General features: G+C 47.9%; 2 protein-coding genes and 1 long non-coding RNA gene across 4 annotated transcripts in view; 1 reads left to right on the top strand and 2 right to left on the bottom strand.

The window, feature by feature from the left end:
• The window catches only part of LOC135109823 (uncharacterized), a 28,773-nt gene extending 23,476 nt beyond the window's left edge, over positions 1-5,297 (bottom strand). Inside the window, exon 1 of the long non-coding RNA XR_010272917.1 lies at positions 5,187-5,297. This is a non-coding gene — a long non-coding RNA (uncharacterized LOC135109823). The remainder of the gene's footprint in view (positions 1-5,186) is intronic.
• Positions 5,298-5,772: 475 nt separating this feature from the next.
• Positions 5,773-8,268, bottom strand: LOC135110071 (complement C1q-like protein 2). 2 transcript variants are annotated; one of them, XM_064022037.1, is made up of 5 exons: positions 7,756-8,268; positions 7,261-7,384; positions 6,900-7,027; positions 6,342-6,457; positions 5,773-6,048 (listed from the first exon to the last, which is right to left on the bottom strand). In XM_064022037.1, exons 1-5 carry the CDS (start codon positions 7,939-7,941, stop codon positions 5,847-5,849), a joined length of 756 nt encoding a protein of 251 aa, XP_063878107.1. In that variant the 5' UTR covers positions 7,942-8,268; the 3' UTR covers positions 5,773-5,846. The 2 variants fall into 2 exon arrangements, with proteins under 2 accessions (XP_063878107.1, XP_063878106.1); XM_064022036.1 differs by having other exon boundaries at positions 5,776-6,048; positions 7,150-7,384; positions 7,756-8,267.
• A 452-nt stretch (positions 8,269-8,720) lies between these two features.
• On the top strand, positions 8,721-16,274 carry LOC135110072 (SANT and BTB domain regulator of class switch recombination-like). Its single transcript, XM_064022038.1, has 16 exons — positions 8,721-8,847; positions 8,938-9,199; positions 9,551-9,730; positions 10,197-10,336; positions 10,515-10,661; positions 10,980-11,092; positions 11,350-11,463; positions 11,935-12,088; positions 12,616-12,771; positions 12,906-13,016; positions 13,336-13,426; positions 13,909-14,085; positions 14,361-14,510; positions 14,615-14,705; positions 14,853-15,066; positions 15,266-16,274. The coding sequence occupies exons 2-16, from the start codon at positions 8,942-8,944 to the stop codon at positions 15,639-15,641; spliced, it is 2,472 nt and encodes an 823-aa protein (XP_063878108.1). The 5' UTR covers positions 8,721-8,847; positions 8,938-8,941; the 3' UTR covers positions 15,642-16,274.
• Positions 16,275-16,436: the final 162 nt, after the last annotated feature.

Here is a 16,436-nt window from a genome sequence, read left to right on the forward strand (position 1 = left end):
GCTTCTCCTACAGACAGGCACCTACCTCACCTTTCTCCTTCACTCCCTCTCCTTCCCTCTGGCCAACCCGTCATTACAGAGGGGAGAGAGGGGAGGAGGAGATAGGGAGAGGGAGGGACAAGACGGCTCCTCACCTGCCTTAATCAACCACCTTTACCTATCATTACTCTCTGGAGACTTCGCCCTAATTATAACTCAGCAGGTGAATAATTGCAATATTCGCCACCGTGTCCACTTTGCCTCCGTGTTGAGGTTGAGGGAGAAAGAAAATGGGAAAAGAATATGCGAAGGATTATAAAACTTGTCCCCTTTAAATGTAAATATAGACGATGTGGGATTGTGATGAGTGAGTTAAAGGGGAAATAGAAAGGGATAGAAGGGTTGTGAGGTACGAGGAAGCCGGAATAAATAAGGAAATAGTAGGATTGTAATGTATGGGAAGTGAGAAATGTAGTGAAGATGTGAAATTGTTAGTTATCTGTTTAAAAGTTTGTAGGAAAAGAAAGATATTATATATAAACAAATTCTTAACTCTCTCTCTCTCTCTCTCTCTCTCTCTCTCTCTCTCTCTCTCTCTCTCTCTCTCTCTCTCTCTCTCTCTCTCATTACGTTAAGGACAATGCTTCACCTTCTCTATACTCCTCCCCTCCTACCCCTCCCCCCTCCCCCTCGTCACGCCCCACCCTTCTCCCGTCACTCGCCGCTCTGCAAACCTTTTCAGTCTATCTTCTTTGTTCCTCCTTTTCACACTGACTCTCCACAGTGACTTGCCTGACTTACACTGACTCGGCAGCCTGGAACTTACCTAGTCTGGCGTACACACACACACACACACACACACGCACAGAATACAAACTGTTGCCATTCACTTCTCTTTCATAGTTTTCCTTCTACACAGATGCAAGAAAAGGAAAAGAAGGAGTGAGAAAAAAGAAGAGGAGGAGAAAAGAGAAGAGAGCGCTGGTGGAAGAGTGAAAGAGAGAGAGAGAGAGAAGAAAAAGAGAACGCCCTCAAAATCGCAATAATTAAAGAAAAATTCCGTGACGAGCTGAGTCATAACAAACCGTAAAAACCTTTCCTAAACTCTTAGTAAACCCACACTGACCAGCAGCTGAGTCCCGGAACACGAGCCTTGGCCATCCCGCACGACAAGCCGCACTGTTTGCATCGTGCAGGGCAAACAAGGCTGAAATAACACGGGAATCCAATACCTGCCTGTGTTTAATACCTGACGGGGCGAGTCAGTGAGGCGGAACACACGCGGATCAAAGCGCAGGGCATTCCCGTATCTTCTAAGTGTTACCTGACGCACAAAACACCTTGAAATTACCTTAAAGTGCCGCTCAATTACCTGTCTACTAACACGCCGCGACTTGAGTGCCCGGTTCCGCGTACAAGAACGGCTTAAAGTCACAGAACCGAAGGAGAACCAAGAGAGAACCCATAACTCACACACCGCTTTACACGCTCCCTCTCTCCTTCTCTTCTCCCTTCTCAAGAGCAGCGCCAGGGTGTGATTAGAGCGAAAGTAATGCCACTGATCGCTGTATTATCCCATATAGAGCGAGCCCTACGCATGCACACGGCCCCATTCCCAGCACATCGTTCTTTTTCCCGAAATGTAACGAACGGGAACTGAACGAGTGAACGAATGAACAGTGAAGGGAGACGCGTGACTGCAGCGGTGGCCAGTGAAGCTCGAATATGAAAGCAAAATTCTCTCTCTCTCTCTCTCTCTCTCTCTCTCTCTCTCTCTCTCTCTCTCTCTCTCTCTCTCTCTCTCTCTTACCTAATACACAACAAAGCACAATGCTATTGAGAAAACTTCAACTCGGTATAAGCCTGAACGATGAAAATTTGTGTGTGTGTGTTTTACCTGAGGATTAACATTTTTCTATGATATCAAAATAGTTTACCTAGTTTTCATTTTTTCTAATATTTATTTATTTATTTATTATTTTTTTTTACGTGCATTTCTTATAGTCTAGTAGAGTTTTTCTTCTCCAATGGTACACTCAACCCTCAACACACCAGTACTAGTAACACACACACACACACACACACACACACACACACACACACACACACACACACACACCACAGAACACACCATTTACAACAGACAGACAGTACATACATCAACCCTTTCACTGCAATACGAAACTACCAAAACCACCAGAAGTAATTAATGAAATCTTTACAGGGAGGAGGGAGATTAAAAAGAATAAAGCCATTTCTACCCAGTTTAAAGATTGGAGGTGGCTGTAGAACAAATAAATATGTCTCAGAGTGATAAGTAATTAAGTAAAGGTGTACCATATATAACTCAAAGGGTTAAATTCAAACAACTATAACACAGCAACCCACACACACACACACACACACACACACAGTTTGTTGACTGCCTAAAGAATAAACCGTTTATTATTATTATTATTATTACACACACACACACACACACACACACACACACAGCCACCCATTCACAAAACACACATTAAAAGGTTACGCGACCTAACATGAACCCTCCTTTACTAATAACTCCTACAGCCACCCACGCTTAATGAGGATAATGGTGCATAAAGGGATTAGACACTCTTAAAGGCGCTCTAAATATTCCTTCTTCTTTTTTTTTTCCTTTTTTTTTACTTCGTTTTCTTTCTTTCCCATCTTCTCCGATCTGCCGCGCGCGTCTTAAACTTAAACTTGGTCCAGAGCCTCGGCCGTTCATCTCTGACACACACACCAGGGAGGAGGAGGAGGAGGAGGAGGAGGAGGAGGAGGAGGAGAAGGAGGAGGATGTCATTTGTAGGATACTAGGATACTAAAGGTTATAGTTCACATTAAGGGGAAGGAGAGCAGGAGGAGAGAGAGAGAGAGAGAGAGAGAGAGAGAGAGAGAGAGAGAGAGAGAGAGAGAGAGAGAGAGAGAGAGAGAGAGAGAGAGAGAGGCAAGTTCAGTACTTTATCCTGGCTATTACTGACACAAGATCAGCAATTCATGCATGACTGACAAACCTTGCGTGCTGAGACTGCTTGAATGTGCCTCTGTCTCTCTCTCTCTCTCTCTCTCTCTCTCTCTCTCTCTCTCTCTCTCTCTCTCTCTCTCTCTCTCTCTCTCTCTCTCTCTTGTGGATGGTTGCTTCACATAACGATCGTTCATAATTAATAATAGCAACGAGAGAGAGAGAGAGAGAGAGAGAGAGAGAGAGAGAGAGAGAGAGAGAGAGAGAGGGTATATCCATGCTTCAATTAATCCATAAGACCTATAATCTTTCAAGTACCCATTCAAAACCATCTCTATAGCCCTCCCTCCGGTCCTGGCCTCCCTTGTCGTCCCCCTCCCACACCCCCTCCTTCCCCCCCTCCAAAAAAAAAAGCCTATACAGAAGCCAACCAGAAAGGGCTCTCTTTTTAATAATAGGCAAAGAATAGATAGGATACAATAGACCTCTTTGTACTCTCTCTCTCTCTCTCTCATCTCTTCTCTCTCTCTCTCTCTCTCTCTCTCATACCCTAGCTTTAGGTTATGCAGAGAGAGAACAGGGGAGGAGAGGCAGTGAGGGAGAGGGAGAATGACCAATAGGGAAGAGGAATTGAGAGAGAGATGAGGTAGGGAGCGCAGGTGGGGGAGGGGGGACACAGGACCTGCTGGTGGGGAGGGGATGATTGGGTCCTGCACGGGAGGGGAGGAGGAAGGGAGGGGGATGCAAAGTAGAGTAGGAAAGGGAGGGAGGCAGGGAATGGATGTTTGATTCTCTGTTATTTACTTCTTCTAATCATTCCTAATTAGATCGAATGAAGTTGTCAGGTTGTGAAGGATAGTAGACATTAGGCCGCATTAACAGCCACGTCTGGACCTGTTACCTGGCGCACCTTGGTGTAAGAAAAATAGCTTAGTGTGCCATGAGTCTAAATGCAGAGATCAGAATGCCTTTACAGTGCAAGCATTACAAAAAATAAATAAATAAATAAGACGTAAATTTGCAGTTTCATCCAGGAGTCCCGTCTTTTCTTTTTTTTTTTTTTTTTGCCACATTTCGAAATACGTTGGAATTTCATAAGGATAATTTTCAAAGGCCATAAAGGTGATTACTCGAATTCTCGCAGATGCTTTTCCGAACTGATTATGCAGAACTTTAGTAAAGCCATCAATTGCTTGAAAACACCCCTGAAAGCCCCAGTAACTTTGATCACAACCTGTTAAAAGAAACACGATAAGACGCCGGAGCGTTTGAGAACACTGCTTATCTGTTTCCCTGTGCAGAAGTTTGGGAACTAGAGAGACATTGGAATATTACAACGGAAAAGGAGAAATAATAACCTAACCTAACGGACACAATCAAATCTTATCAGATATATACTTACAACGCCTGTTACACTCCAGACACTGCACAGATGGCGGTACAAAGCCGTACGAACGCAAAGTCTATCGCTGAATCGTCAGACAAATGTAATTTTGCAGTAAAATTCCAATAATAGTATTCGCACTTATTCCACCCGGTCACGACGGCAGCCAGCTGAAATGAAGTTCACCTCCCATTTGAAATGGTTCGCACCTGTCTACAGGATGACGTGCCGTCTTGGTATTGAACAGAAACACACAGGTTATCACTAATTGGCGGAAGAGAACGTGACGTCACACATGTCATACTATGTCATGGAGTGGGGAGCATGCGCATTAGTACCTTATCTGTAAACAAACAAGAAGGAACGCAGTTTTGATGGAATGGTGCAGGGCTCGCTAAACGTAGAAAAAATCCAAGACGCCACACATTCTCGGAGCAATCACAGCCATGCCAGACTCGTCCCCTCAAAGGCCTTTACATGCACGGCAATACCAGTGTGTTCTACTTGGTATGTAAGTTTCGTTACTGAGCGCGGCACAGAATTATTATAAGCAATAACCGTACACACTAACTTACTAAAAAGTTCACGCTTACCTCATCTCTCTTCCGTGTCATTACTGATCACTTTCCCAATACACAAACCATGGAGGAGGTGGGAAGCTCGCGGTATTAGAATAAGGCAAAACAGACACAAACATAGTAAAAGAGAAAAAAAGAAAAGAAATCACACTAACAACTCTCCTCCATGTTCTCTCCCCTGCCATCACAACACTGAGCACCGGAGAACTTGGATAGGCAAAGCAAAAACACACAAACATACTACAAAATACACACTTACATCTCTCTTCCGTGTCCTCCCTCCTGCCTCACGACACCAGAACCATTCCCAGAAACACTGTATGCCCCTCCAAGCGCTGACGGGTGACTGACAACTTCGCTTCCCTCACCCTCACCCTCTCTCCCTGCCTCCCTCCCACAGCCTCCCTCGCCCTGCAGGCTTACGTAGTCGGTCGCGTAGTTAATCTGTAATTGGCTCAAAGGTGCGTGACGTAAGCGAACTGGAGGCGTTGATTGGCAGAGGCTGCGAACTATGTGTCTCTGGAATGTTGCCATCTTTGTGAGTTAGGATTTTGAGGGACGAATCTGACAGCTGAGGCTCGCGGGCGTCAGGTAGTGGCGTCTTTTTTCATATTTTTCTCTTTTCTAATGTTTGTTGTGGTTTGGGGATACGACAGGGATATGTAAGGGCAGTGCTGGTCTTGTTATTACGTTTATTGATGCTTATTGCTGGTAATGGCGTTATTTAGGAGAGGATGGCTGCGTTACCACATAACCACACAGAGAGAGAGAGAGAGAGAGAGAGAGAGAGAGAGGCAGGCAGGAAAATCACGCTGACACGCTCTCTTTCTTTCCCCTTCTCTCTCTCTCTCTCTCTCTCTCTCTCTCTCTCTCTCTCTCTCTCTCTCTCTCTCTCTCTCACACACACACACACACACAGTCAGCCCTGCAGCCTAAACCCACTGAAGGACGCGTAGCCCCTGAACCTGGCGTCATTCTCGTACAGGAAGCCCTGGGCCAGGTAGACGTACACGATGTCTCCCTTCTGCAGGTGAATGATGGCCGTGTTGGAGCCCGAACCAAAGCCGTAATACTGAGCTTCTGTCGACGCCACCCTCTGCCTGTTTCTCATTAAGTCCAGCCTGTGAGAGATGGATGAGGAAATGAGAACCAGGAGGGAGAGATGGTTGAGGGAATGAGAGTCAGGAAAAGAGAACATAAGCGAAGCGTGGGAGAGAAGGTGGATGAAGGAGGGAATGAGAACCAAGTAAAGAACAGAACATAATATAAGGGAAGCTGTAAGAAGCCATCACGGAAAAGGAGAAGAAAGAGGAGGAAGAGAAAGGGATGCTATCTTCTGTCTTGAACGCAAAGGACAAGAATATAAACTGATGATGTACGCTATTCACAGATGGCGCTGCTCTCTGCCCCTCACCTGGCCCTGCCCTGAAGCGGGGACACGCCGTGGATGGAGAGGTGATAGTAGCCGGGACACTCACACCGCAGATATCCCCCCGTGTGGTTGAATCCCGGACCAACACTCGCCAACACCTGTAATATGAGAAAGTACTCTAATTTTTTAGCTTCAAGAATATAACCGTAAGCTTACTATTATTTTTCTTTCAGCTCTCTCTCTCTCTCTCTCTCTCTCTCTCTCTCTCTCTCTCTCTCTCTCTCTCTCTCTCTCTCTCTCTCTCTCTCTCGCTCTTTTTTTTTCCTCTCTCTTTCTCTCCACAGCCACGAGTCACTTTTTTTTTCTTTTTTTTTTCTCTGGTCCGGTTGGAGTGAAGAAATGCAAAGGCGTTGGAAGCTTTTTTTTTTTTTTCTTTTGAGGGTTTCGGAATGTGTTAGGGAAGCCTGGAGGTTGTCTTGTTGTTTAATGTGTGAAGTGGTATTGAGCAAGACTGTGAGAGGTATGATAAAGTGGATTTCTTTGGCGATAGTAATAGTAGTAGTAGTAGTAGTAGTAGTACACATAACTACCTATACATACCTTATCAAAAAGTACCTGTGTCCCTGTGGTGCCCGCCTTCCTATGCTTGTAATGAGCGCCTGCCACTGAGAAGGCCACCAACCCGCAGCCACCGCCATCCCTGCTTCCTCCTTCAGCAGAACCTGTAGCTAAGAATAAAACCACCAATCCACTTTCTCTTACCTCTCATGCAAAAGATATAACACTGTCTTGTTACCAGGCGTCACAGGGTAATCAGCAATCACATGACAAAAGAATCACGAAACACTACCTGACGAAGGGGAAAGAGAAGCCGCAGGAGGAACCTCAGACACGGCTGGGTATTGTCCATGGTCATGGTCTGCGGTTCCGTCTGCAAGGACTTTCACGCCGGGGTACTCACTGTCCCAGACTCCATTAAGCCGCACGGGGCCGCCAAGCACCTCCTCCACGGGGCTGTGGTCAGAGGGAGGAGCTGCCACTGTCCCTGCCTGCATCGCCAGGGCCTCGGCTTTCTCATAGTGGTCCTGGTGGGTAGAGGGACCATAAAAACGTAAAAAAAAATAAAGGAAGATGCAAGAAACCATGAGGCCTACAAGTGGCAGTCCCTGTGGAAGAGATGGAGAGGACGAGTGTGAAAGTGCACACTGCTAGACATTGTCTATCACTCAGCAGTCTGAGGTTTACGTCCTGCTCAGGTTACAAAGAATTCGAGGAGGAGAATATCGCCTGTGGCGCATGAACGGTGTCAGTGTTAACCATAGATAAGACCGTATGAACTCTTGACTCTCAGCGCGAGTGTATAGACTATGGAGTCCATCACGAGACACTGAGCACCAGGATAAATTGCCCACACACACACACACACACACACACACACACACACACACACACTCACGTGATGTTCCTCCGGCGTCACCTCCTTCGGGAAGAGCTTGGCGAGGTCCTCCGGCCACTCCTGCAGGTCAGTTCCGGACTCCACCAAGAACCCTGGTACAAACTGCCCCTCTACGACCACCACCATCACCACCACCACCCACGAGACCACCGCAGCCATCACGACCACTACCCCACCTCGCGCCATCTCAAGACCACTAAAGACTGCTAAAAGCCACTTGGGTCGTGTTCCCGCAACTGCACCACGCTGATCTGCCTCTCACTGGCAAATTAACACACACTGCATCAAGTACTGTTACCTGAGTGCTTATGTGTGTCACTAAGAGGTTCCAACGTGTCCTATGCCTCGCTTCATTTTTACGAGTTATCCATCACTATTTAGCACCAGTGAACCACCATAGCGAATCAGTGAAAGGGTTAAGATCTCATCACACGCATCAGGGTAATCTGGGACAGGATAAGGGTAAGAGTACGTGAGTGAGTGTGAGTGTTTGTATCAGAAGGCACCATCTCACCACCCCGGGGATGCTGTGACGCCTGAGCTACCTTCCAGGGCCTGGGGCGAGGGAGGCGTCCGGGGGTTAATGGGTCACGAGAGCATGGCAGCCCAGGGAGGGAAGGAGAGAGGGGGCGGAGGAGGGAGAGGGAAGGTAGGATAGGAACACAAAGGAACGTTATGCAAAAACGAATTGTATGGAGAAAGGAGGAAAAGTATTTTATTGGGAAGATGAAATCCTGGTGAAGAAAGAAAGTTCTGAGACAAGAAATGCCGTTTATGCTTCGTACACATTAGTAGTTATTGTGTTCGTCGGCTTAGATCCGTCACGCGCTTGCAGACTCGGAATATGAAATATCTTTTTAATAAACGGAATGCAAACAAGTGTATTAGTTATGAGAATCAAACTTAAAATGCCTTACCTTGAGTCTATCCTGAAGCACCACCGTTTTCTATCATCTCGAGGGGTTCCTATGGCAACGCATGTAAATAACTCCCTCTGGATACCCGCCGCGCTCCTGCAAAAACCAGACACTTTACCAGTTAAGGGCAACAAGACCGTGGCGGCGCCTCATGGCCTAGTGCAGGTGGTGCAAGGTGAGACAGGAGGACCCTCGGGGCGGCACACACACCACCCAGTCCTCCACAGGTCCCCACACATGACATAATAAATTCCCTTCCCCACAGAACCATGCTGGAGGAAGTTCGTGGGTCAACAGGGGCGGCGTCTTCCCCCTCGCCGCCCTCTCCCGCCCACGCCGTCAGTCCTAGAGCCATCAAGAGCGGCATCAGCCAAGCGTGGGCGGCCAAAGGCAACAACAGGCGTGACATGGGCGGCGGGGTGAGCTTGGGGGTAGCGGCAGGGACCACAGTCAGCATGGCACATGTCCTTGACTTCCTTCTGACGGCCGCCCAGCTGCACCGCGTCGCCGCCGCCACCACGCAGAAGGTACAGTGAGACTCTCCAGGTAAATTTGCAGTGATGAGCAACGCCAGTCACTGTAGCATGTGTAAGTGGTGCGTAAAGAGGTTACGCGATGCTAGTCTGCCTTCAACACGCAGGAGAGAAGAGACGTATTGAACGGCTGTCTCTTCTCTTGATTATGTTTATTAGCGAGGGAGGGAGAGAGAGAGAGAGAGAGAGAGAGAGAGAGAGAGAGAGAGAGAGAGAGAGAGAGAGAGAGAGAGAGCTTCGAAAACTGCCTAGCCATCTCTCCCCTCTCTTAAACACACACACACACACACACACACACACACACACACACACTACCATGACACCTCACACGTTACACATTCGCAGGTCCGCTCTGGAGGGCGATTCCGAGGCTCCGGGGGACAGGACAGAGTGGCAGCCTCAGCCAACCCAGCCTCCACCACCGCCACCCTGCCCCCCGCCACGCAGACCTGGGCACGCCTGCTCAACAACCCCGCGGCCTCCATGCAGGAACAAACCCTGGCGCTGCTGCAGGTGGCACTACAGGTAAGGGAGTAGCTCTGGGCCTGAAATGGTGCATGGTTGAGATAGGAAACGATAAACTCATGTGTAGCTGGAAATCGAGGTTTAGCTTGAAATGGAGGTGTTGGAGAGAGTAAGAGGGACTCAATATGCATACAAAAACGTATTGATGCCTTATAGATACTCTCGAATGCAAAGTTAAAGCGTATTTTCCTATACATTTCTTATATTTCAAGGCAAACAATGGTACGAGTTTAGCTTCTCAGTCAGGCAAGAGAGGGGAGTGGGTGTTTTTTGTCCCTTAAATTTGCAACTCAACTGACTTTTAGAAATGGCCGGCGAGGGGCTCTCTGCGCGCCCTATTGTCCCTGTAACGACGCTCCTCCCTAAGTCGGGGATTTTCTGGGTCGTGTGTTCAGAAAGTGACTGTGAAATCGGAAGAGGGACGCTCTGGGGATAACCACCCGCTCCACTCTCTCTCTCTCCACAGGATGGCCTTTTAGACTCCATTCTGCCTTATATGGTGTCCTCCCTTAACCTGGGCGGCGCCACCACCCTCACGCCCACACCCACCGCCGCCAAGACCCCCGCTAAAGGCAACTCCCTCACCCCCGCCTCAACAAACTCGTGGTATGCAAAAACTCCCCGTCATCATGTCATGGGAGCGGGAATAAGCGCCTTACTTGCAAAAACTACTCAAAATTTGAATACCAGCATAATATGTGGGTTTTTTTTTACCACTCTCACTCTCTCCCTCTCTTTCCTTCTTCCTCTCTTTCCTTCTCTCTCTCTCTCTCTCTTCCCGCAGCAAGTCGCCAAGAGGGGAGGGAAGCGCCAGATATTCCCCGACGCACTCCTCCAACACTCTCGCCGTGCCTGTCCCGAAGGAGGAGCCCCGCCCACCTCCGCCTCCTGCTGCCACTCCGTCAATATACAGAAGCACTCCAGACAGAAGGTACAGATGCTGCTACTACTACTACTACTACTACTACTACTACTACTACTACTATTGCTTCTACCACTGCTACTACTACTATTGCTACTACTACTACTGATGCCTTCTTTTATTGTAAGAGCTCTGGTAAAACACAACACAACTGGATAAAAAGATAACGGGCTTGCTGAAAGAGCCTGTCTCTCAGCAGGACAGTTCGAGAGCAAGTCCAAAATTACCTTGTGAATTATCGATGTCTCTCTCTCTCTCTCTCTCTCTCTCTCTCTCTCTCTCTCTCTCTCTCTCTCTCTCTCTCTCTCTCTCTCTCTCTCCACGCAGCCCCGCCATAGTGATCCACGTTTGTGACGAGGCGCGTGGATTGCGTCAGGACTTCAGCTGTCCCCGTGACCTCCTGATTCACCACATAGGATACTTCGCTGATGTCACGGCTGGTAAGGATCTCTCTCTCTCTCTCTCTCTCTCTCTCTCTCTCTCTCTCTCTCTCTCTCTCTCTCTCTCTCTCTCTCTCTCTCCCAAATTAGTATGGTTATTTATTGTTTTTATTCGTGCCCCTGTTCTTTCTCCTTATGTTCTCTCGTTCTTTCGTTTTCATTCTCTTTCCTTATGTTTCTTACGTCATTTTGTTTTTTTAATGTTTTTTGTGCGTTTATGTTGTCATGTCTCTATGTTCTCATGCTCTCGTGGTCAGGTCAGCGGCTGGAGGACGTGGACATCTCGGTGCACTGCGACGTGACTATCTTCGAGTGGCTGCTGCGCTGGGTCAAGCAGGGCCAGACAGAGGACCACGTCGCCCCTGTCCTAGGTGAGGGAGTTTAGTTAATTTCACCACTTTTATTTCCGTCACTTCCTCTTCGATTTTTTTCGTCTGTTTATTTTTCTTTCTTGTTCCTCTTTACGTTAGTTATCTTTACTAATCCTTTTAATCCTTTCTCTGCTATCTGTAACAATTCACAGCGCTAGAAGTAATGCATGAAATCTTTATAAGCATCTACAAGAGAGAAAGCAAATGAAAAGAATAGATTTTGTCATTTCCAGCTAGTTTAATGCTTGAAGGTGGCTGTAGAATAAGAGAAGATGTCTCAGTGTGGTAAATAATTCACGAAATATGTGAAGAAACTATTTAAGAGAGTGTAGTGTAGAATAAATGTCTATAAATGTCTATAAACAAATGTCTCAGGGATGGAAACTGGCTGAGAAATAATCGTGCAGGAATGAAAGTATTAAAAAAAACGATCATCACTTACTTTCATCTTTCTCCGCGCCACCTCGCCAGAGCCCAAGACTGCCGTGTCCATCCTCATCTCGGCAGAGTTTCTAAAGATGACGCCGCTGGTGGAGGAGGTTCTTCAGTACGTCCATGACAACATCAACCTTATCTTGGAGGCTCAAGTCAACCTCACCTGTCTCTCCGATGCCGTTCTGTCCAGGTGAGGAAGGCAAAGGAGGAATGGAATGTATGTTGTTTATAGTGAGAATTTTGGGGATTCCTAGTGACAGAATGCATGTAGAGAGACAGGAAAAGAGTAACAAGTAATACTGTTCGAGGTGAAGGACAAAGGTCAGGTTTGGAGGTAACTGGTGTTGAAATGGGTACACAAGGAAAAGGGAAGAGATGAATGTTCAATAATGTTAATGGTGGAAGAAAAGGATCATGAGGGAGTTTAGGAGTAAATGATGTCAGAATGTGTATCGTATAGACGGGAAAGGAGGAGAAGGATGCCTGGTAGAGGAGAATGAGTAATAAAGATAGTGATTGAAAAGAAAGATTATAAGGAGACTGGGAACGACCAAGCGTATATAGAAGGGAAAGGAAAGGATGTGATATGCAATAGTTAGTCACTAAATAGAAAGATTATGAGGAAAGATAATACAATACCAATATAGTCTTTGTGTTCTAAGATGATTTTTGAACCACTAGTGTTTGAATATGCCTAGTTTTCTGTCTCTCTCCCAGGCTGGCCCGTCTCTTCACTCACTGGGAGCTGGAGGGGGTGAGGGATCGCAGGGACAGGATTCTCAACAAGCTGTATGCGAGATTCCTGCAGGCGCTTTGTGACGTGAGCCCCTCGCCCTCCAGGGGAATATTCAAGACCGCAGGGACGCTCTACAGGTGAGGAGGGACTGGGAAATAAGGAAAAAAGAGGGAAAAGAAGAATAATGCGAAGTTGTGATGTCTTATAAAGGGAAAAATATGTTAAAAATGAGCATGTGATGTGATTTTATTTGGTTTTACGGTTTATTTAGGTGTTGTGACTGCGGGCAGCTTGTGACGCGAGAGGTGGAGCGCCTTGTCACCTGTGTAGCATCTAACACCATCGTCACCGCCACTGGCCAGGTGTACTACTCCCACACCAGGTAACACTTCATAGTCACCATCACGTCAGTACTTAACACTACAACATCACCTTCACTAATCAAGCACAGTCAAGTATATCAGTAATTATGTAGGTTAATATTAATCCCGTATTCTGAATCGCTCTGTTCTCTCAATATGACTATTTTCAAAGGCCACAGAGATTAGCCGGGTTTTCAAGAGCGTTCCTCCTGTTAATAATGTAAAAATGGCGTTAATCTGTCACTAGGAAATCCGCGTCACTTCAGAGGCCTTTGAAAGCAGACTGGGTGCGGCGCGACACAGGACGTTTCAGAATGTGATCCTTATTTTCACGCTCAGGGATGGAAACTGGAGCCTGACTGACCACGTGAAGCAACTCAAACTGGACCTGAAGACGTGGAGGCTCGTGTACTGGAGGCTCTGGGGACAGGTGTGTGTGTGTGTGTGTGTGTGTGTGTGTGTGTGTGTGTGTGTGTGTATGTGTGCGGCAGGGTGGGTGGGTGTCATTTTCATCGTATCTTTACTCCTTCTTCTCGTTCTCTTCCACCATATTTATGCTTTACTTCTCCTCCTCCTTCTTCTCCTCCTCCTTCTTCTCCTCCTCCTTTTCCTCCTTCTCCTGCTATTGCTGTTCGTTTTTCCTCCTTCTTCTCTACTTACTACTTCTTTTTCCTCCTCCTCCTCCTTCCCCTCTTCCATTATGTCTATGCTTAATTTCTCTTCTTTCTTCTCTTTTATAATTTCTATGCTTCTTCTTTTTCTTGTTCCTCCTCATGCTCCTCGTCCTCTCCTTTTATTACTTCCATACTTGAATTCTCCTTCTCGTCCTCGTCCTCCTCTTTTAGTCTCCATGTCTTACCTGTCTTCCTTCCCTTCTTCTTCTCCTCCTCTGAAGCGATCACCACTCCACAGGTACACTTCCTGCCCTGCTCCACCTGCGGCGCCGTCTTCCCGGGGTATGAGATGCGCATGTGTCGCACTCACCCACTGGACGCCTCCTCTTGCGACATGGATCAGATTTTAGCCAGTGATACACACCCCTGCTGCGGCGCCCGGGCACTACGCTTCTCCCCTCTCCCAGTCAGGAATGTGAGTGCGAGATTCCCTAGTGAGTGTGTTCTTGAGTTTTTTGTTTTTTTTTGAGTGAAGTGAGAGTAATGAGAGTTTGTGAATTGTATCAGTGAATTTCTCTCCCCTTACCGTCAGATGTGTGAGAGTTCGTGGTGAGTGTGTTCAAGAGTACTCGGTGTGTTTGAAGTGAGAGTAGTGGGGATGGCATAGTGAGGACGGATTCAATGTCACGTTCGTATAGCTCTCTTTTTTTAACTCTTTTAACCTTTCTCTTTCCTCCCACTCGTCCAAAGGGTTGCCAGGTGACTGAGCACACTGTCCAGCTGAGTCATGGCGGGGATGAAGACGTGTGGGGCCCCATCCCTCACATATACGACGACCTCCTCACCTTCCAACAGCTTGCGTGCCTGGAGCCCCCCCCGCAGGTGTCCAAGGAGGCCGAGGTGAGTGCCGAGCCTTCGTGAGTTTTAATTACCTGTGGATTATCAGGTAATGAGAAATATGAAGAATAGTATACTTATTAAGTGTGTGTGTGTGTGTTTCTCAGGACGTGTTGTGGACCGGAGTGCCACTGGTGCCGTTCAACAGGGCCGAACGCAGCCTACTGGACCGCTCCTGGCTGTCGCATTACCTGCATGGTGAGTCACGCCATGAATTTATGTATGCTTCAATTTTCTATGCGCCTCTTACGGTCTGACTAACTACTTACACAAACGATCGAATAAAGTTGCGTATATCAACACTTTATGGGCAGGAGGCTCCATGTCCGCACTTCTCTCTCGCAGCAGGTGAACGGGAGGGTCAGCCAGCAGGGAAGGCGCCGGTGGGAGAGAGCAACACCGTAGTCCCGAGCCAGGGTGTGGTGGTGAGCAGCGTCGGGGTGAGCAGCGAGAGTTCATCGGACGAAGAGGAAGGAGGCAGCCGTGCGCGCATCAGTATGCGACTCAAAGCCAATCTAATCCGTCGGGCGAACCGAGCACGACGCACCGTGGCCTGCGAGTGCGTGAGGCGCCAGTTATATTTGTTTATGTATCTTTGTATGTGTACTGCTTGCATTATCGTTAGAATGAAAAGAGTGTTTGATATCCTAGCTGAGTCATCTTGTCATCTTACAAAAGCAGTAGGTGCACACGCCCCCCCCCCCCCTGCCCCTCCTTGAGTAGTGCAGAAAGACGTTCAGTGATCGGCGCCATTACAGAGTGATGGTGGAGCAGAGCCTACGCTGGGATGCAGGCAGGTCAACGCGACACAACCAGGACGCCCAGAGGGAGCGTGAAAGTCGTGTTCTGAGAGACTTAACGTCATGGCTAACCTTAGCTGCCCCCAATACGCACGACGCGGCCCACGGCACGCAAAAGGGCCACCGCGGCCGCCCAGACCGCCGCAAGGAGTGCTCCAGCGGCCCCGACCCCGGATGTTACTACAGGCTGGAGGCAGAGTTTCGGGAGCGCCATGGCGGCCACTCCCATGGGCAAGGCGGTGGTGGAGGCGGCACCTTCAGGGCAAAGGTGCAAGCCATATCCAGAATCAAGTTGAGGCTGAGGCATCGCGCCGCCTTCTCCGCCTCCCGCTAGCACCGCGGCCACAGCCCGCACCACAACGGGCTGTGGCGGGGAAACTCTGAACATGAAGCTTGTCCTCGCAGCCTCAGCTCTTCGCGACAAACTTGTTTTCCGCACCTGTACTCGTGTCTCTTGCTTGGGTGGCGCGCCGCCAGACCTGCCACGCCATCCCAGTCATCCTTCCTTCCTCCCTTGCCGCCTATTGCACCGCGTGGCAGGGCACCTGAAAGTTCCTGGGTAAGGACAGCACAGGACAGAAAGAGTGGATCCTCTACTTAGGAGGCGGTGGTGGCGGTGGTTCTGGATGTGTCACTGGATGGAGGGAGGAGGGAAAGGCGTGATAAGCAACAACATTCATTATCTTTCTTGCACTTAGTTTCCCGCACACACTGACCGCTTTCAGTATTCACCCATTGTCTTGTAGCAGTACTCGCCAGTACTCATCATCTCGCCTTAGCAAGAAAGCCTCATACGGTTAAACTGTAATTACGTCGAATACTGTACATAGTGACCTGCTTGTATATAGGCATTACAGATAATCACATTGACACAGGACATCCCTTCTCGTAGCATTGACATCTAGACGTAATGCAGGGATGTAATGTTAAGACAAATGAACATAGATCTCATAGTTTGCAATAAATAACGCTACATTTTTCCTTCTTCAAATTTCAATACTCCTTTCCTTTTTCTCGGCAGGACAAACAGCGCGCGGAAAAGAAGCCATGGTTAAAATGTGTTTCTATGCGAGGTTTTAATCCAAAGCGGCTTTCTTTCATATTATTTAGGGCTATCCTATGTTTCGAG

The sequence above is a fragment of the Scylla paramamosain genome, chromosome 19 (genome assembly GCF_035594125.1).
Source record: "Scylla paramamosain isolate STU-SP2022 chromosome 19, ASM3559412v1, whole genome shotgun sequence".
NCBI lineage: Eukaryota > Metazoa > Arthropoda > Malacostraca > Decapoda > Portunidae > Scylla > Scylla paramamosain.